We start from the raw sequence: 20,983 nt of genomic DNA on the forward strand, positions 1-20,983 counted from the left end.
TGTGTCATGTATGTTCAAGGGTTATTTGGTTTGGAATCAGCAGGAAAATAGTAACATTCTCCTTGGTGAAGAGTGATGTGGAGTATTTGTGCCAAGCTGGGCTGCCCAAAAGCAGGAATTTTCTTGAAATCATGGTATTTACTCTTTCTTCTGCACCATGGATGTGTGTACAGGAACCAAAGCCTGCAAGAGCTGACTGGGACTGAAGAAACCCTACGCTTATTCCCCCAAATGGGTCCAAATTAAGTCTTTTGGGTATGTTTTTTGTGAGCAAAGGTGCATCCACATACAGGTCCTTAGAGGCAGAAATCATCTTTTTTAGCACAGTGGTTTTAATTCAATTCAAGTTTAATACAAGGTGTCAAGTGCTTTCTCCAGCACCACTAAGGATGCCATTTGTAAGGGCAATATTCAGACACAGTTGAGGTATGGCAGCATTATTAGAGGCAGTTATGGGACACAGACTCTTCTCATCTAAATTATTAATGCTTTTAAACCTTAATAAAGCAAAGGACAGGGGTGGCTTTGACTACTTACAACCCATTTTGGCAATTCGTGTCTTCCTAGCAGACCAATCCCCCCAACCCATAAGCTCCAGTACTTGTTCTGTAAGCAAATTAAGAACACAGCCCCAACTTCCACCACACCAATAGGAATACCTTGATAAAGCCTTCACAGATAGCTGAGGGGAAAGAGATTCATAGTCAAGAAGTTGGCATTCCCTCCCTGAAATACTTGGGAGAGGGAAGGTGATGTGCCTTAAGCGCAGTAATCACAGTGATGCAGATCCTGAGTGGACTTCTTACCATTGAGGGTGTTTTGGGGTCAATATTGCATTTAAAACTACTTTCATCTCACACAGGGGTAGATGGAGGAGTTTTCCCAATGAAAGGCCAGAGGAATTAGCTTGAGGAAGGGCCAGCTCACATGGGAAAGCTTCCTCTGTCATCTAGTCCATCTTGAGCTGGCTGCACATCTCCTCTTAGAGGCTAAGCGAAGAGTTAATCATTCCTTAGCTCTAATTGTGGTTAAACAGCTACAGGACATGATCCGTATCTTGAGATACTTCCAGCCATTGGCTCTGCGTGACTCAAAGCTCCGTTTTCAGCTTCTCATGCAAACCCTCCTGGTCCACCCTGTCGGTGTTGCCATACCACCGGTGGTAAGCCAGCAGGGCAGCGTTTTTGGCAGCGATGGCACTCATCTCCATGGCGCTGGCTGCCCGCTCGATGCCGTTCAGGTAGTAGATGTTGTCATGGAGGATGATAGGAGGACAGCTCTCAGGGGGGCTGTAGTGGGGGTAGGCCAACCACGTCTTCACCTTGACAGAGTCATAGGAGGAGAAGAGCAGGTTAAGCTGCTCTTTGGTGAGCACCTCCTTGGAGAACACCTTCCAGACAGCTGACTGCAAGGCCGGCTTCCCTTCACCACCTCCATCCTCCACGGGAGACACCACCCCCAGGCTATTGAAGAACAGTTTGGGGTTCTCCATTGTGAAGATGGCACCGAAATTAAAAGCCTCTGGATCCCGGTAACCAAAGAAAGAGGCGTTCAGTCGTCCGTGCACAAACGTTGCCACAGTCTTGTGGTAAGGGTTTGGGAACTCGGGGACAGGAGGGTCGAAGTTCTTGAAGGTGATGTTGGCTATTTTGCGGCTGAGCGGAGCAGCGATGAGCACAATGTCGTATGTGTCCCCTGTCAGTCCTGATGTGGTGTTGTAAGTCACCTGGTAGAGCTTGATGGGGTCCCCTGGGGGAGAAAAGCTTTGTTAGCCCTTTCTATGGCTGAAGGGAATCCTCTTTGTCCCTTTAAAAACCACCATTCCTTTAAAATGCCATGCATTCAGGCTGCAGGCTGAAGTAGCTCTATAAACCAGTACCAGCTTAGCTGTGGGAGGGTGCTGAGATGGGACTTTGAGCAGAACCCTCATTTCATATTAAAATAACCCCCAAAAAGACCCAATCTGTCAGTTTGGTCTGCCAAGAGCAGTGATGGAGGCCAACACCACTCTCCAGCTGCTGGAATGAGCCATTCCCATCCCCACCAAAGGGAAAGCAAACCCAGCTCACCTGCAGGCCTGGGTCTGACTTTTGGCTCTATAGATAACACTGTACCAGAGATAACCTCAGCTTTGGAGGCATAGAGGAGGCCAGTGCAGACAAGTCTGTTGCCACCTTTTACTGACCAAAGGCCCGATTCCACCCCTGCCAGAGAAACAGCACCTACAAAGGGAACCACAATCATTAGAGTCATTCATTTGATGTAGTTCTGGGGAGACAGCACTTGAAACAGTGGAAAACAAGGGGGGAAAACATCCCTGTGGGGCACAGGAGTTGCTAAGCAGGTTGCCAGCACTTTGTTGGAGTGAAGCAGTACCCCAGCTCAGGGAGCTGGAATCCCACCCCCATGAAGAGCACCAGCACCCCAGGATTGGGATGGGGGGTGGGATTCCAGCCACACTGGAAGGTTAACCTATGGAACACTCACCTACAAAGCCATTGATGTTGACACCTTGCCCATAATTGACTCTCATGGCTGGACAAACCACCTCATTTATGAACTTATGGGAGAAGCCAGCTTTCTGCATGGCTTCATCGATGGTTTGGTTCAGCATCCGGATGAAGTCATTCCCTCCCAGGGCATGAAGCAGGCGCTCGTTGCTGCTGAAGGCATAGTCATGCATCTGGTAGCGATAGATCCTTTAATCAGAGACAAGAAATTAGTGTTCAGTTGCTGTTAATTACCTTCACTGAAGCTGTGCAGGATCTCACAATGCAGCCCCTGAGAGCCTGCATGGAACAGCAGGGCTTGTCTTTCCAGCCAAGCCTTAGCCTGAGCAGACCTGGACCTTCATTATGCATTTCCTGATCTTTCCTAACAAAATCCCTTTGTGCACAGGTAGGAATTCCCTTCCCTTTAGCACCCAGGTGCCAGTCTTGGCACATTCCACATCCAAGTTCCCACCTCTCGTTATTGCTGTTTGAAGGTGACAGGGCTTACTTTGACCTTTTCCCTTAGAAACCTGATTGATGGAGAATGGGCACCAGAGGCTCCTTTCTCAACCCCAATCTTTACAGCCCAGCAGCCGATTTCCCCATCTCCTCCAGCCTAGCAGGACCTGACCTACCGCATGAACTTGTCCAGGACGTCCTCCACCCACATGTACATCCGGAGGGGGTTGAGCCCATAGTTCCAGAGCAGCTTGAAGAGGTTGATGATGTACCAGTTGCTCTCCTCGAACACAAACTCCTCCCCGTTATAAACCCCTGCGATGCTGCCATGCCCTGGGGCAACCGAGAGGCCTTGGGGAGAAAACAGCGTTTAATGGGAGGTAGAGATGGTGCCATAGAAACATGGAATGGGTTGAGGTAGGAAGGAGCTTAAGGCTCATCCAGCTCCAAGCCCTGCCATGGCAGGGACCCCTTCCACTGGAGCAGCTGCTCCAAGCCCCTGTGTCCAGCCTGGCCTTGGACACTGCCAGGGATGGTGTGAAGCTAAACTCTATTGCACCTTGATTCTAGCTCTGTGTTGATAAGGGTGAGCAATTGAAGGCTTCATCCCTGAGAAAGGGGAATTTATTCTTGACCAGCAGCCAAGCAGTTATTTGCAGTGACTTTTGGACCTTTATGATGGGTTTAATGCATTGCCAGGGGGGAGAAGGTGTATTGTTTCCGTTGGGATATGGGTCTCCTTTTCCCTGGGTGGAGACTGGGGCACCACAGGGGGATAAGGGGAAAAGGCTTTGAGGGGGTATTGGGGAATGGGTATCAGGGAAAGATACTGGGGGGGATGTAGGAGGGAAGGATATAAGTAAGGATACCGGGGGGGGGGATTTGAAGGAGGTACATAAGGGGGAATACTGGTGAAGGATATGGGGGGATATTGGGGAGGTTATGAGGGAAAGATATTGGGGGGATATAAGGGAAGGATATGGGGGAGTATTGGGCAAGGATACTGGGGGGATATGGGGAAAGGATATGAGAAAAACGGGGGGGATATGAGGGAAGGATATGGGGGGTATTGGGCAAGGATACTGAGGGTATGAGGGAAGGATATAAGGGGGTGTGAGGAAGGATATGGGGGAAGGCTATCGGGGGGGATATAAAGGGACGCTACTGTGGGACATGAGGGAAGGATAAGGGGGGATATTAAGTGTGATATGGAGAAGGCCATTGGGGAAGTGGAAGGAAGGGGCACCCATGAGAGCCCATCAGAGCCTATCACCGCAGACCCTTGGGCCCCTACTCACCCAGCTCCTTCACGAAGTGCTTCATGTGCAGGTTGAGCGGGTGCAGGACGGCCCCCCCCGCCTCGTAGCCGGCGCCTTCCACCTCCATCGTGGCCAAGCGGCCTCCGACCTCCGCCTGCTCCAGCACCTCCATCCGCACGCTCCTACCGAACTTCTGCCGCAGGAAGTAAGCGGCGGCCGCTCCGCCGACCCCTCCGCCGACCACGGCTGCGAGAACGGGCCCGGCCCTCAGCGCTGCGCCTCACAACCGGTCCTCCCCCCCCCCCCACCTTACCGAGGCTCTTACCGATCTTACCGGGGGCATCGCGCCGCCCCCCGAGGCCCGGCACCGGTGGGCACACAGCGGAGAGCAGCAGGAGGAGGTGCAGGGCCCGCATGGCCGCGATGGGATGGGCTGGGATGGGATCGGCACCGCCCCGGCTGCGCGGCCACGGGCCCGGAGGGAGCGGCCATGGCGGAGGGCGGCCGGGCCCTGCCAACAGCGCCGCTGGTGTAGTGGTATCATGCAAGATTCCCATTCTTGCGACCCGGGTTCGATTCCCGGGCGGCGCAGAACGTTTTGAACCCCAAAACCTTTTAATTTAGTGTTAATTCCCTTCTTTTCTCGCTTCCATAGGAATTCACTCCTCTAAACAAGACAGCAAGGTTTTAGTGAGGGGCAAATCAATGAAGCTAAAGCAAACGGCGCTGGGCGCATGGCTGTAACTGGAGGCATGAATGGTCAGTGTTTGTTACAGGTTTATATACATTCACAATTCCATTAGTCACATCCATACTCATAATCCCTGTGTATAGGCAGGGAACATTATCACTAAATCCAGTGATTTATTATCATAAGTCTCCTCTTGGCATCTGCGCATTGCTCTTCAGTGACTGTGGGCACGAGGATGAAGGAAGCAGTCTTCCTCATGTGAGTAGGGGTCTTCAGGATGAAGTAAGCAGTGTTCCTCACAGTGTACTTTTCCCCTTTGGCACAGTTGGACACCCCAGTAATCACACAACTCACTAAAACCAGCCCTATCTGTAATTATAGTGATAACTAACAAAGATGTAAAACAGTGTGACCTTCCTGCACAATTCATACCAAGGGAGCCGATGGTTGGGAGGCTCTGTCTCTGAACTAACTGATAAGCAGAAGGATGGTGTGCAATAACCCATTCATGATCCGTGGGGCCACTAAATCTTGTTATCTCCCCACAGACTTAGAACACAAACGTTGTTCTTTCAAGCTACTTGAGAGGCCTAACGTGAAACAATTAACTCACATTTAGTGGGGCCACTAAATTCCATTGTTCTCTTTCTACAACCGAAGTTAAGCTAAAAAGTACTTTATATTTTACTAGCTTTCCTTATATCGTTGCTGCAACACCCCCCCACACACTTTCCCTTTACAGATTCTTCTATGCAACTCCATTTTGCTCATCTTGTGTCTTTATCAAGCTTTGGTTTTGTTACTATAAACTTGTATAGTTACATGCACATAAGCACACCTATGCTATACAAACCCAATACATTGATGTGTTTATCACATCACTATAAACATGTATATTACATGCACATAAGCACACCTATGCTATACAAACCCCAATACATTGATGTGTTATCACATCACTATAAACGTGCATATTACATGCACATAAGCACACCTATGCTATACAAACCCCATACATTGATGTGTTATCACATCACTATAAACGTGCATATTACATGCACATAAGCACACCTATGCTATACAAACCCCATACATTGATGTGTTATCACATCACTATAAACGTGTATATTACATGCACATAAGCACACCTATGCTATACAAACCCCATACATTGATGTGTTATGCACCGAACCCCTCCCGTTACCGGCACCCGCACGCATGCGCAGGAGCGCCGTCCGTCGGGAACCCCCATCCGGAGGCATCCCGCCGCCCGCGGTGCGCGCATGCGCGTTGCCGCCCCCGCCTCGGCCAGCCGGGCCCGCTCAGCCGCCATCTTGCGAGGAGCGGAGCGGGCATTGTCCGCCGCTCGGGCTGCCCGGGGCGCTGACGGGGCCGCGGCTCGGCCCGAAGAGCTGGGGCGGGCGGTGCCATGGAGGATGAAATGCCCAAGACCCTGTGAGTGGGGAAGGGGCGAGAAGCGCCCATTGTTCCCGGCCCTGCGGGGAGGGGCGGCCCGGGCTCCCCTCACACACGCTCCCCTCAGGGCCCGGCCGGCGGCATCGGGCCTCGGCGGCGGCTCCGCTATTCCCGGTCCCTGCCTTGCTTCCCGGTGGTGCTGTCGGCTTCCAGCCCCTCTCCCGGGGCTCACATGTGGAGGGAAGGGGTCTTGGGACACGTTTATCCTTCTGGGTCCTCGCTCCAGGCACGTCTTAGCGAGGATCTGGTGGAATTTCGCCGTTTCCTTCATTGCCATGGGTGTGCGGGGTGCCCTGGGCTCAGAGCCCAGCTCCATAGAAGTAAACGGGGGTTGCCCATGAAACCGGGGGTTTAAAGCACCCTGCGAGCACGTTACTTCCCAAAGGACTGATCGTAGCTGTAGGGCAGCTCCTCGGATGTGTTAAAGTTATCAATTGCTTTAATTACAAGCAACTTCTGTGTCGGGCTTAGGCAGATGCCCGCTGCTGTCAAGGGATCTGGGCTTTCCAAGTGGTGTTTGAAAGGCAGGAGCGCTGCTGGGCACATCCTGGCTGTGTGTGCCTCTCTGGACTGCTTTCCCGTGTTAAGAGATGGGAAATCACAGCCTAATGTGTTTCTATTCCAGCTCTGTATAAGCTTTGATGTCTGTTTCAGTGCTGGAGCTATGGGGAGGAAGGAGATGGGATCTTTTCCATGGCGAGAGGAAAGTATCCCAAAAGGATTCCAAGGGCTGCTCAATGACGTGGCTGAGTGCAGTGAAACAAGGCTGTTATGTGACTTCAGCCAGCTCCTCTGGTCCAGGCTACACGCTCCCTGCGTTTACAATCCCGTTGTCTTTCTGGTGTGTGCCTTTCGGGAGCTATTCCTGGTGTCTGCAAACACGGTCAGACCTGTTTGCATAGTGCTTGTTTGTGTAGGAACGTGTTTGTCCCCCTATCCCAATGAAGCCGTTGTCTGGAGCCGAGTGGTCTGCTCAAGGGAAGGAGTTATCTGTCCTGGAGCACGTGTGGCTCATTGCACAAACACCTATGAGCTGAGCATGCAGCAAGGGACCCAGAATGATGTCCCTTTGGATCAGAGTGACTTTCTCCAGTCCTATGGAGCCATTGTCATGAGCTGAATGTCACAGATGGGGTTGGGACAGAATAGCTTGAAGGAAGAAAGCGCAGCTAAAAGTGATCTCTTTCCAGCTTGGCTCTGTAGTGTGGATGAGATACTTGCTCGTGTGAGGATTCCTGTCTGTAGTGCTAAAGAAACCCCATCTGGATGTGGGTTATGGGGCTTCTTGGATGCAGCATCGTGAGGGGCCGCCAGAGTGGTCTGCAAACCACGTGCCTTTTCCTTTAGCACCTTTAAGTCGTTTTCCCAGAACAGATTCCAGATGTTGTTGGAAGTATTTGCTGTTTCCACGTCACCTGCTGCTTTGAAGGGGGACGTTAGAGCCTCGGTGTTTCAGAGCACGTTAGGAGCTGTATTACTCATGTAAATGATTTCCTGGATAGGCAGCCTGTGCTCACATGGCGCGTTACCTTCCTTGAAAGCTGCTTTTCAACGGCTCAGATTATGAATCTGAAGAGCAGTTACAAGGCAGACAGTGTTTTTGATCTTACAGAGACCTCCTGTTTGTGTTTGACACATAGGTGCTTGCAGAGCACTTGTCATTTACCATGTATGTATGTATGCAGAGATGCCAACATCCACTAGTCTGATATTACTTCGCAGAAGATGTATTCAATGTGCAGTGAATAGAGTTGTTTGCATAGTTTGCCTTGTATAGCATAGTTTCAAAGCAACATTGGCTGATTTATTAATGAGAATCCAATTAGGAGGGGAGAAAGGGATGGGAAAGGTGCAGGAGAGGACAGGAATGCCACACAGGAGAGATCTCCTGTTCCAGCTGGCAGGGTCACCTCAGCACCCAGTGATTTCTTGTGTAACTGGTTCTGGCCAAGGTCCGGGTGTGCTGGATCGTGCCCCTGTGTCATCCCAAGGAACAAGGGATGGGACAAGAGGAACCGGCCTCAAGCTGCACCAGGGCAGGTTTAGATGGAGCTGAGGAACAATTCCTGCCCCAGAGGGTGCTCAGGCATTGGAACAGGCTGCCCAGGGCAGGGCTGCAGGCACCGGCCCTGCAAGGGTTCACAACCCCTCAGTGCCATGGGTTAGTGGTTGGACTGGATGAGCTTAAAGCTCTTTTTCAACCTGGTTGACGCCATGGTTCTACTACACAGTTGCACATTCTCTGTGTGTATGCACACAGATACCATGCTGCTATTCCTTTGAGGGAGTACATTTTGAAAGGTCTGGCCATGCAGAAGTACATGTGGCTGTTAGAGGTCACTTCCCTATATCCTGTTTTTTCCAGCTAAATCCAGCATTAAGATGGGGAATGCTTCAGGAGATGCCTGTCTGATTATCAGGGTGAAACTCCAGTGTGAGTGCAAAGGTTCCTGTGTAGGTAAAGCTCAGCCACAAATAAACCGTTAATAAACTTAGACCTGGGAGGTCACTTGAGACTCTTGTCACTTTAGTGGCTCATTTATTATCCAAATGGTGCTAAATTGTTTTAAAAAAGAAAAAGAAATCTCACAAGTTATGACTCAATTGAACTTGATGGCATGGTAGAATATGTAGAATATCCTTGGTGTTTTCAAGCACAAAGTTAATTGCCTTAATGAAGCACACTAAACCCTCCTCTGTTTAAGTAAACCTCAGAAGTGCAGCAATTACTTGCTTTGTGAGTGACAGGATGCTTGTGAAGATCTGATACTGGTGTTTGGACTTCAAGAAGCAGAACAGCTTTGACTCTTATCTAAACCAGTTATTCAAATTACTAATACAGGGTCATTTCTGACCAAAAAACAGGGGCTATGTGTCTTGTTCCCCCATTCTCTCCTGCTCAGCCCCACACTGGAGCGCATCCTTCTCTTCAGGAAGGCTGTTCAGGCCCTTCTGTCAACAGGAGGAGTGCAGCAAGGCCCAGGTTTTGCTGCCTTGTTTTCTTACAACACCTTTACAGCTCTTGCATGGAGACAGGGAGGATTGCTGCTTTATTGATGTGGCTCCAGCAGCAGGATTTGGCCAGGGCTCTGGCTGCAGAGGCCGTGGTTCACCACAGAACATTCCTTTGTGGAAAGGTGCTGCCCCACCTTTGGAGCTGAGGTTTCTCTGGGTGCTATTTTTAAAACTCCCGTGACTTGGGCTTAACAACAACAACAACAAAAACAACTCCACTTGTGGACTGAGGAGGAGTTTCATGGCCCAGAATGCCAGCATCCCAAATGAGAGCAGGGCTGTGCTCGCAGAGGCTGATGCTTTCAAATGGAGGAGGATGGGGGAATGCCTACACTTGAGCATGGCTGTCTCAGACAGATGTAATGCTTTCAGATGGTGAATCCTTCTTTAAAAGGAACTGACCCAATCTCCTCTCCTGTGCTTGCCAAACACAAGATCAAGCTGCTCAGGCAGCTGGGGATGTGGCATTTGGGGAACAGTGACTGCATGGGGTTATCAGAACTGCTGTTCCTAGAGGTGGAAATGGGTTTGTAGGTTGAGGTGTTCACATCTGGCTTTGAACAAGGGTGCAATTTTAGACACAGGCCTTGGGCAGGACCAAGGGCTGAGGACAGGCACTGTGCCAACCACTGTTACCAGACCATTTCTGCCCCATTGCTCCACACACTTCATGTCAGCACCCTAACCTGGTGGGTTGGGTGTTGGGGGAACAGCGTTGGGCCATGTTTGCTCAGTTACTGATGAGCAGATTCAGGGATGGCTTCTAACTTTGTGTTTGCTCCCATAGATACGTGGGGAACCTGTCAAGAGATGTGACTGAAGCACTCATCCTCCAGCTCTTCAGCCAGATTGGACCATGCAAAAACTGCAAAATGATAATGGATGTAAGAGCCTTCACCTAAGGGGTTTCATGCTTCTCACAGCTCATGGCCTTGGGCTATGTGTTCATGTTTTGGAATTCCACTGGAAATCCAGTTAATGGGAGGTTATAAGGCTGAAGATCACAGTCCTGTCCTTTTGCCATCATTTCTGCCTTGTGTCTGATGTTAAATGTAAGGATGGGTGGATATTGTGAGAAGGAATGAAGATGTTCATGTATGTGGGTGTCATAGAGGAGATAGATTGAGAAAGTTCTTTGCCATACTTTAACCTTTCTAAAGCAGCATTGAAACTTCCTGGAGCATCACTAGTGCACTCACTGGGTCTCTGTGTAAAGTAAGAAGGCCTGTCCTCTTTGAGCTGTTTAGATGTAATGAACAAGGAGCTGAGTAGAACAGTAAGAGGAGAGTTGGAAGAGGGTTGTGTCAATAATCCTTTGTTTGTGTCTCTTATCAGACAGCTGGAAACGATCCATACTGCTTTGTGGAGTTCTATGAGCATCGGCATGCGGCTGCAGCACTGGCTGCTATGAATGGCCGGAAGATAATGGGTAAGGTAAGCTGTCATGTCTACAGGGTGAGTTGGAGTTGAAGACCAGGCTGTCTCAGGTGGTGTGGGTGAAATACCACTTGAGACAAAGTGGGTACACTGCAAATATTAGGCACTTGGTTTGGGCAAAGGGCTTAATGTGACATGACTGAGAGCAAGCTGTTGAGACTGTTACAGGAAGAACAGCGCAGAGGTGGGGGTGTAGAACTAGAGATGGGGGTGCAACAAGTGTTTTAACTCTTATCAGAGTTATCAGGCTTATCAGCATAATGTTCCCTCTCCCTCTGCAAAAAACCCACCCAACCAAACCGAATTCCCAGAACAAGTCTGCTTCCTGTCTTTGCTTTTAACCAGTGAAACAGCTTTGGCAGAACAAACCCTCTCCCAAGAAATACATCTGAAACTTGAGCTTCCACCCCAAACTTGCACGGGTTCAGGTGCCCCTGTAGCATCAGAACAAAGTGCTGGGGGTGTCTGAGCTTAGCTGATATTTGCTTGATCTAACGTGAGCAACTAATGCTTGCAGGAGGTTAAAGTCAACTGGGCGACGACCCCCAGCAGCCAGAAGAAAGATACCAGCAGTAAGTGTTGCTTGTGCTTTGAGTGCATATTTCATTTCTGAGTAACTTTTAAACCTAAGCAGTAAGCATCCTGCAATTAGTAACGTTTTGATCATAATCCTAAGATATTATTGAATGTGTTTGTGTTAATAAACTTAAGAACAAATCTAATCTTTGTCATCAGGTAGTACTGTTGTCAGCACACAGCGTTCACAAGGTAATTGTGTCTTCTTAAACATAAAATGAAATGTCACCAGGGTGTTCACTAACCACCTGAAGCTCTCCATGGGGGTTTTGTTCCTGATTGATTTCTTTTGTTTTATGGAAAGACTTCCCTTTTGTTTCCCTGTAGTATCAGAAGGCAATTTAGTGTCCCCTGTTCCGTTCTGGTGCTGATCTCTAGCAGTTTGTTATGAGTCATTAAAAACAGCCACAAAGTCCCTTATCCCCTGCTGTTGGGGCAGCTGGCTCCTGTGAGGTGTGTGCTCCTGCAGACAGGCTCCTCAGGAGTATCTAGACTCCCAAAATTGAATTCCATTGCTCACAGCAAGCCTGTGGATTGCTGCTTTTCCTGGCCAGCTTTGAACTTCCATAGGCCAGTGGGGCTCACCTACATCAGCATCTGAGCAGGCTGGAGAGTTTCATACCTGCTGTGGTACAAAGAAGTCTGTGTATCACTAGGATGATGTCTGACACACTGGTTGTAGTGGAAGACACCTTAGATGCAGGACTTTAGGTTTGCTTTAGTGCATGTTTTTTATGGCTCTGATCCAAATTGAAGGGATCCCTGTTTCCATTCCCCTACTTTCAGCCTTAGTTCACTGCTGGATTCACAGCCATTGAATTCCCATGGTGTGCTGGCTGGACAACCAAAACTGTTGGCTTTTGAGAACTCAAACTTCTTTTAACAGCAAACTGTTGGCAATGCAAGGTCATTTCTTGAGTTGTTCTTCTTCCACCTCTGGTGTTAACCTGGACCTTGTGGCCAGATTCAAAATGCTCTGGAACAAGAGTTACCCCTATCCTGAAACCTGTTTGAATCTCCTGCCGTGTTGAAGCATAACACTAGTGTACGGAGAGAAAGATCCTCCTGTAGTCTTGACACATTTAATAGATAGTTGAGGACTAAAGAATAGTGTAGGATTGTACACTAAAAGCTGGTTGGTCTGAAAAGCAGCTTGTAAAATACAAGCCATAAATGCCACGTGTCACTGTAGTAGCCTTAAAATCCCTGGCTTAGCACTGCCAAGCAAAGGATCTCTTAGGAACAGCATTGAATTTGTTTCATGGTAAATTCTATGTAGTTGTCAATTGTAGCTGGGAAGTGCGTTCAGGTGCCACCTTCAAACATTAATATCCCTTTTTTTGTCTCTTTTTGCCCCAAAAGACCATTTCCACGTCTTTGTCGGAGACCTCAGCCCCGAAATTACAACCGAAGACATAAAAGCAGCTTTCGCACCGTTTGGAAGAATATCGTAAGTCATTTCTTAGGGCAAATGAAGTCAAAGTTTCTCTCTCCTAAATGGAGGCAGCCTTATGTTTCAGTAAGTAAAACAGGAGAGTTGGTGCAGTGCAGGATTCACCTCTTCATCCAGCGGCTTGAGTGTGAGCGGTCGGGCATGAGGCAGGGACCTGGAACCCAAAGCCTTTAGAGTAGCTTGTTCTGCTTTCCTAGACAGGTTGCATCCAACTTGCTTTGGTTTTATACTCCTTGCCTCATCTGGCAAAGCAACACCAAAACAACCTGACTCCTAAAGCTGGGGTTTGCATTCCCCTCTTGGTGATCACATCAGCACCAGGCTGTACCAGTACTGGAGTCCGTGTGCACGTTCACGTTGTGAGAGGCTGTAGTTTCTTTGTTAGCCGTGGTGTGCCAGCCACCAGTAGCCAAAGTTTAATTCCCATTTCCCACAAAATGAACCTTTTTTAGCACCTGACTCGTTGGTCCACTCAGAGGCTGCAGTTAGAGCAGCCTCAAAGCATTTGGTGCTGGGTCAGTGTAAGCCTTTGACCTGAAGGGCTCAACCAAAGCCATGGGGCGTCTCAGGTCAAGGAGCTGCCCTTGTCCCAGCAGTGCTGAGTGATGGTGCAGTGAGTGAACGTGTGGCAGAGGGGGAATGGTGCTCACAGGTCTCCACCTGCCAGTTTGTGGTATTGAGGGTGTAGCTGAGTAAGGAGCGGTTCGTTCATTCCATCCTCCAAACGTAAACCATTAATTTTCCTTGTAGTGTTGTCTGTACTGGACATTGAAGTTTCTTGATGGTGATGTAAGAGAACATAGAGTGCTTTGGAGTGTTGGGTAGTGAACATTTAATTGAAGTAAGTTTGTTTTTTGTTTGTCTTTTTTCCCCCTCAGAGCCCAGTGTATTACTCTTGTAATGCCAGCTTGATTTCCTCTTATGATAAGGGTTTGAAAACAAAATGTGATCCGAATGTGACTTGCTTCAGACAACTATAATGCTTGACTGCATCTTTCGTAATTGCCATCTAGGAAGTGCAGAGGGTTGGACTCCTAAGGAGAGTCACTTTATCCTCTGGCCAAATGTAGTCTGGATGGAAGGGATGAGGGGCTCTAAAATCAAGCTGAGCTGCTGGAATGAGTGTGAGAGGGAGGCAGGAATAGGTGGGACTGTGGTGGAGCTGTGAGAGTTTCCCCTGCCCGAGCCAGCGCTGGGTGTCTGAGGTTCAATGGGCAGTCACCCTTAACAAATGACCCCCCAAAAACCCCAAACCCCCTCCTGAGCCCAAAGCAAATCTGAATGTTGGCTGGGGGAGTATAAAATCACAGCGAGCATCAGCCCATGGTCCGGATTTGTGGGGCTGTGGCTGTTGTCCCATCCTTTCTAGCAGAGCTTTTTGGACACAGAGCTGTTGCTACGTGCTGGTGACAGGGAAGGGCGAGCGATGCTCTTGCTTATGGTGGGGCACTTGTGGCTTGCCCTGCCTCAACCTGACTCTCCAAAGTGAAACTCGAGTTCTTTTCGTCCCCCAAAAGCAGCAGATTGAGTATTAGCCCTGCAATGACTCTTTAGAACTCTTGTTCCAAAAGCGAGGGGTTCAATAAAGCCAAAGATTTTCTACTTGTTCATTTTTAACTAGGAAAAACATTGCTACTGTCTCTTAAGCGGTGGAATGAAGCTACTTTTCCTGTTCTTCATCAGTGCCTGGTTTCTGGAAATGTGGTGCTAATGGAATATTTCCTGATCATTTTTTCTTCCATGACTATTTTTGTTAACATTGTGGGTGCTAAACTCAGCTTTTTGTTCTCTTAATGACACCGAGGTTGAACTACTGCATGATTAGCCCATAAGACCTGTTGGTAATTCTTTGCATCTGGGGGTTTTTAATCACTGTAAAAGCACACTTTCATTGTGGTTTCCTTTTATGCTTGCTGTACGCATGTTTTCACTTGTTCTCAAGTCTTTATTTTCAACGTTTTCAGTTGAGGGTAAGTAGAGATGAGTTTTTCCCCCCTCTCCCTCTATGGGCTCTTCAGAGCAAACCCAGCTAAGATAAGCAAAGCACCTCTTTGCAGGCAATTTGTAGCCTAGGACCCAAGTTCTAACCTAACCCAGGAAAGGGGGAAGAAAACAGGGGGAAGGGGCAATGGGGATCTCACCAAGAGAAAGGAAAGAGCATTCCTGCTGTAGCTTTGGGTGAAGTATTTTCCATGGGGCTTTGGCGATGGTGTCAGTGCTGTGGGCTGAATTAGACTTTAAATGCAGCATTTCCAGTTACCATAAGGCTTAGAAAAGCTTAAACCCTCCCCCCTGAGCGTAACAAACCTCTTCATTGTGACTTTTCTTGCCAGTCTCTGAATGCTAAACATTGTGCACATGTTAACATTATAGTTTCTCTGCCCCCCCCCCCTTATTTTATACAGTAAGTGACATTGCATGACTTTCTGACTGGTTTTATGTTGTTCCCGTTCTTTTCATGCCTGTCTGTGTGGGGCAAAGGAGGGGAGGAGAGGGTGGCCTGTGGTACACAAGAGGATCTCTCCCCTTGGCTAACGTGTCCACAGATTGCCTGAGAAACAGGGTAGAGTGGCATTCCAGGAGTGGGGTTTAGCTCTTGTAGCTGGGTTCTCTTTTTAACTCAATCTCAAATAATAGGGCTCTGGTTATTTTGCAGAGTGTCTCTGAAGAATGGACAGAATTGCCATGGCTAACTACAAGCTACAGTTCACAGTGGACACACGTTGTAGTTTTCTTATTTACTTTTATAAACTTTCATTTATTTCTTTTCCCTTTGCTTTCTTTCCTTCTTCCTTTGTTCCCCTTCTCCTCTCTCGTAGTTTCCGATCAGTCCTGTATGATTGCTGTTGTACAAATGCACTTGAAATGATGTCTGATATGTAGTGTTCTCTTTTTGTTTTCATTTTTGTTTGCTCTTTTAAGACATGAATGTTTCAGTGTTTTGATTTTTTTTCTTCAATAATTTCTGAAAATGTCAATCTCTCAAAATTTACAGCTGCCCACAGGCCAAAAAGGGGGTAACGAATTGACCCGAGAAAATTAAAGAATTCAGTTAACAGGCGACGTATGCCTTTTAATTCCTATCTTTTCTTCATTTTTTTCTATTTAATACTTTGAATTAGAAGGTAGAAATGTGTTGGCAAATGAATAGCGCATTTTAAAGATTGCATGATTAAAGAGAGCCCTTGAGCTAATGTTAGCTACGTGCTGTAAAGTGATTCTTTGGAGTAGCTGCTTTGACCGTGGTTTTGTGTCTTTAACAGTCTGTAAAAGCATTTTGAAGCGGGGGCCAACTGTTGTAAAGTACATTAGAGAAGCTCTTGATTTGCATGTTTACACCATTTAAGTTTAATTTTGCTACTACCTGCCAAAGCATTCGTAAAGTTCTGTGTAGAAAAGAAACCTTTTGCTTTGACTGTGCTGCTGGTGCAATAAGCAGTTGACGTTAGTAAAGGTGAAACATGAAGATAAGGTGTAGGGGTGTGACTCAAGTTGTCGTTTTTAGGAGGCTTGGGTGATGAAGGCGCTGACCTGGGTCTTGTTTCTGCTTTTTAGAGATGCACGTGTGGTTAAGGACATGGCAACGGGGAAATCTAAAGGATATGGCTTCGTCTCCTTCTTCAATAAATGGGTAAGCTGCAGCACGGGCTCCAGCAGCCCCAAAAAGCAGGCAGTGATTTTCAGCAGCCACTATGGGGAGAGAGCGTGCCTGATCCCAATCTGTGTCCATAGCTGGTTTCCCTGCCTGCAAGGAGAAAGCTTTTCTCTCTCTTTGTCACAACGCTCTACTGCTGCTTTAGTGTTTCTAAACACAAGGGACACCCAAATGGATGGTGGACTGAGGTGACAGTGACAGTTAAGAGGGTCTTAGGCTTCTTTGCCTTGCTGAAATCTGCTTCCTTTAAAATAGGATTTCTTCCAGCACATCACAGTTGTCAAGGAGGTTCATTACTTTGGCTCTATCACAAAGGGAAGAGATGCCAACAATGGGTTTTCTTCTCTCCCTCTCTTGGTCAGGACGCAGAGAACGCGATTCAGCAGATGGGTGGTCAGTGGCTTGGTGGAAGGCAAATCAGAACAAACTGGGCGACGAGAAAACCTCCTGCTCCAAAGAGTACATATGAATGTAGGTCCTCAAATCCTGTGTTTGGTTCTGGGACTCTCACTGCAAGAGAGACCTTGAGGGGCTGGAGCGGGGCCAGAGAAGGGAACGGAGCTGGAGCAGGGCCTGGAGCACAAGAGATGGGGAAGGGCTGAGGGAGCTGAGGGGTTCAGATGGAGAAGAGAAGGCTCAGGGGGGACCTGATGGCTCCCTCCAAGTGCCTGCAGGAGGATGGAGCCAGGAGGGGCTGGGCTCTGCTCCCAAGGAACAAGGGATGGAACAAGAGGAACCAGCCTCAAGCTGCACCAGGGCAGGTTTAGATGGAGCTGAGGAACAATTCCTGCCCCAGAGGGTGCTCAGGCATTGGAACAGGCTGCCCAGGGCAGGGCTGCAGGCACCGGCCCTGCAAGTGTTCACACCCCGTGGAGCTGAGACCCTCAGTACCATGGCTTAGTGGTGGCCTTGGCAGTGCTGGGTTAATAGTTGGACTTGATCCTAAAGCTCTTTTCCAACCTTGTTGGTTCTATGGTTCTCCCTTATCCATGTCTGTGCCAGCCTCCAGCTGTCCAGGACAACTCTGGCTTTGTAACTCCATTCCCTTGCTTTTAGGCCTTGACACAAAGAGGGACTGCATCGGATTTCACTGGAGAGATCCTAAATTAGGTGTATGGGACCTACTTGATAGGTGTTGGCCAGTCATGCTCCACATCTCGCGCCGGTCGGGATCAGAATTCCTACATAACATCTGTCTGATCCACTAAAAAGCTCTGTCAATCTCTTTAAGCAAACGCCAAACAACTGTCTTACGATGATGTGGTCAATCAGTCCAGCCCCAGCAACTGCACCGTGTACTGTGGAGGTGTCACCTCGGGGCTCACAGGTACTGTGCCTTCCCACTACAGTCACATGGAGCATGGTGAACAACACCACAGTCACCTCACCTTGCTGCTCTGTTTCTTCCTGCTTCAGAGCAGCTGATGCGCCAGACCTTCTCTCCCTTCGGGCAGATCATGGAAATCCGAGTCTTCCCGGATAAAGGCTACTCCTTTGTACGGTAGGCAAAGGATGTGGGTGGATGAAGGGGATGGAAGTGATGGTATCACACGTTTTGGTGCTGTGGTGCATGGGTGTGAAAGCTTCCCAGCAGCTTTCTGGGACAGCAGCCTGGTCTGAGGAGGGAGTTAGGGCTTGTGGCACCAGTAAAGAAAACCTCTTGGCCCACTCTGAACTGGTGCAGAGCCCTTCGTGTATGGGATCTGTCTGTTCCTTGGGTGTGATTTCACAGCAGAGGCAGTCAAGCTTGAGAGGCTTTCTCTGAAGCGTCCTCATGTCTTTGTTGTTGAGGCTCCAGGTAATAAAACGCAATTGTGAACTGATTTACTCCTCTTGCTGCCAGATACCCTGATTTGTTTAGGGATGGTTAGGACACTGATGCAGGAAAACCAACACTGAGACAGGGAAAAAGCCCTCATGATCCCCCCCACCTGCCATGGAGGGAACAGGATAAGGATTCCCTGTCTGGGCTAGTGTTCATCACATCCCAGATCCAAGTGGATCTGTCTGGGCATTCCTGCTGGCAGTTACACATGGAGGTGGTGGTTTATGTTGGCACAACTTCTGTTCCACAGGTTTAATTCGCATGAGAGCGCCGCGCATGCGATTGTGTCCGTCAATGGGACAACCATAGAAGGACATGTGGTGAAGTGCTACTGGGGCAAGGAGACACCAGACATGATCAATCCAGTCCAGCAGGTCAGAAGTTCCACACTGCGGGCTTTGCTCATGAGTCTTTGCTGGAAACCCCTGTAAAATCCCATCTGTGTGCCAGTTAGAGTTGACACAGTGCATGTCACCTACAGCTTATATCATGGAATCACAGAATCCCAGACTGGTTTGGGTTGGAAGGGGCCTCAAAGCTCATCCAGTTCCAACCCCCTGCCACGGGCAGGGACACCTTCCACTAGAGCAGCTTGCTCCAAACCTGGCTATTAGATGAATTCAAGAGGGTTGTCCAACCAAGCACCCATCTCTGTGGCTGTTCTGGTGTCACCATAGCAGCCAGCCCCCCCAGAGAGGGTCTCTGGGGTGTGTGTGTCTCACCAGTTGACACAAACCACCACCTAACACCCAGCTGTTCTCTCCTTGCAGAGCCAGGTGAGCTACCCACCACCCTACGGGCAGTGGGGGCAGTGGTATGGCAGTGCCCAGATCGGGCAGTACGTGCCCAACGGCTGGCAGGTCCCTGCCTATGGTGTGTACAGCCAACCATGGAATCAGCAGGGCTTTAGGTGAGTTACTTGGGCTTTGTGGGGGGGGGGGGGGTCCCTTCTGGGGGGAGGTGATATTCCAGGTCCATAGCAGTACACAAACTGCCAAGACAACTCGATGCTTTGTTATGCAGAACCACAGAAGGGACCATAAAGCTCATCCAGCTCCAATGCAGGGATCCCTTCCACTGGAGCAGCTGCTTCAAGCCCCTGTGTCCAACCTAGCCTTGAGCACTGCCAGGGATGGGGCAGCCACAGCTTCTCTGGGCACCCTGTGCCAGCGCCTCAGCACCCTCACAGGGAACAGCTTCTCCCTTATCCCCAAGCTGAACTCCCCCTGTTTCAGTCTGAACCCATCACCCCTTGTCCCATCCCTACAGTCCCTGATGCAGAGCCCCTCTCCAGCATCCTTGTAGCCCCTTCAGATACTGGTGATTGATTTCAGATATATGATGATTTGGGATGGGATTTGGATCCTCACCCCCCAATTCTGCATTCCCTTCTCCTTCATTACCACCTCATCTCCTAAGGAACTGTTTCCCCAACAGCCAGACACAGTCTTCAGCAGCGTGGATGGGTGCTAACTACAGCGTGCCGCCACCACAGGGGCAGAACGGGAGCGTGATCACCAACCAGACGGGATACCGTGTGGCAGGGTTTGAGACCCCCTGAGGGAGGAGAGCACCGGGAGGCTCCCAGAGGTGTCTGTCACCACCAGGATTGATCCCATCGAGCGGTGGATGCCATGTATTTATTTAAGCAAGAGGAGAAACGGGGTTGGGGGGGGGGAGGGAAGAAAAAGGACAAAAATCCCCACAAAACAGCATTTTTTGATCCTGAAATTATCATCCCCATTGTTTAAAAACCAAACCAGAATCCCACGACACGAGATGCTGGATAGCCGCCGACTTTTGCCTTCTTTTTCCTCCTTTCCGTGTTCCTTAAACCCCTGCGGGTTTGGAAACGCAGCCGAACGCAGGGACTAAAGTGCCACCAGGCCGGGGGGGGGGAGCACATTGCACAACGTTGAGCCTTTTTTGGGGTTTCTTGGATGGTTTCCTTGGCTTTTCCTGGGAAGCAGTTGGCCTTCCCAATGCTTCCCACCAATGTATTATAAACCGCTGTACAAAACCCATCCTTAACAAACGCGATTAAGCCAAAAGCGTGTGGATCCTGAAGCCTTTTAAACACCCCTCTTGTATAAAGCCTCCGTCTCTCCACTTTTCTTACACTGGGGGTTATTGTTTTGATGCTAAATTATTGATTTACATCATTTTTATAGCTCAGTGTCTTTCAGGGTGGGCTCAGCCTCAGCTCAGCACCAAGGGACAGCAGAACTCCTGTTTTCTCTATAGCATGAAGGCAGGGTCTTGGTTTCCTTATCGGTTGGGTTCTTTTTTACTGATTTCTACATTGACATGTACCAGTTCTGTAAAATATTTTAGCAAATTAAGGTTTTGCACAACCATTTGTACGTCTCCTTCTTTAAAAGGTGGGACACAGAGTCCTGGGTGCATGATTTCTGCCTCAAATACTCCCTTTTCTGGCCTCTGGATGTTGAATATGTGCTCTGGGAACAATGTTTCTCCTTGCTTAGTGTTGAAGAATGGTATAAAACTGCCCCTAGTAGAGGAAATTGACCAAAGTTCTGGGTTTTGGCACTGTTTAGTGGCTAAATATGGCTATTTCTGGCCTACCCCTGGAGCAGACTTAAAGATGGCAAAAACCACCCAAAACAAGGGGAAAACCACCAAAA

The 20,983-nt window shown here is 48.9% G+C and overlaps 2 protein-coding genes and 1 non-coding gene across 7 annotated transcripts; 2 read left to right on the forward strand and 1 right to left on the reverse strand.

Moving 5' to 3' along the window:
- Positions 1-309: 309 nt before the first annotated feature.
- PCYOX1 (prenylcysteine oxidase 1) lies at positions 310-4,657 on the reverse strand. Its single transcript, XM_034070498.1, has 6 exons — positions 4,536-4,657; positions 4,250-4,456; positions 3,128-3,302; positions 2,488-2,699; positions 2,070-2,222; positions 310-1,749 (listed from the first exon to the last, which is right to left on the reverse strand). Exons 1-6 carry the CDS (start codon positions 4,624-4,626, stop codon positions 1,091-1,093), a joined length of 1,497 nt encoding a protein of 498 aa, XP_033926389.1. The 5' UTR covers positions 4,627-4,657; the 3' UTR covers positions 310-1,090.
- Positions 4,658-4,730: 73 nt separating this feature from the next.
- TRNAG-CCC (transfer RNA glycine (anticodon CCC)) lies at positions 4,731-4,801 on the forward strand. Its single transcript has one exon. It is a non-coding gene; the product is annotated as a tRNA-Gly (tRNA).
- Positions 4,802-6,210: 1,409 nt separating this feature from the next.
- On the forward strand, positions 6,211-20,695 carry TIA1 (TIA1 cytotoxic granule associated RNA binding protein). Of its 5 annotated transcripts, XM_034070420.1 has the most exons (12): positions 6,211-6,356; positions 10,180-10,276; positions 10,728-10,826; positions 11,347-11,401; positions 12,768-12,855; positions 16,414-16,489; positions 16,876-16,984; positions 17,745-17,840; positions 17,930-18,014; positions 18,589-18,712; positions 19,109-19,248; positions 19,776-20,695. In XM_034070420.1, exons 1-12 carry the CDS (start codon positions 6,331-6,333, stop codon positions 19,897-19,899), a joined length of 1,119 nt encoding a protein of 372 aa, XP_033926311.1. In that variant the 5' UTR covers positions 6,211-6,330; the 3' UTR covers positions 19,900-20,695. The 5 variants fall into 5 exon arrangements, with proteins under 5 accessions (XP_033926311.1, XP_033926315.1, XP_033926312.1 ...); XM_034070424.1 differs by lacking the exons at positions 19,109-19,248; positions 19,776-20,695 and having other exon boundaries at positions 17,935-18,014; XM_034070421.1 differs by lacking the exons at positions 6,211-6,356; positions 10,180-10,276; positions 10,728-10,826; positions 11,347-11,401; positions 12,768-12,855 and adding an exon at positions 13,609-13,699 and having other exon boundaries at positions 15,515-16,489.
- The last annotated feature ends 288 nt before the right edge of the window (positions 20,696-20,983 follow it).

The sequence above is a fragment of the Melopsittacus undulatus genome, chromosome 18 (genome assembly GCF_012275295.1).
Source record: "Melopsittacus undulatus isolate bMelUnd1 chromosome 18, bMelUnd1.mat.Z, whole genome shotgun sequence".
NCBI lineage: Eukaryota > Metazoa > Chordata > Aves > Psittaciformes > Psittaculidae > Melopsittacus > Melopsittacus undulatus.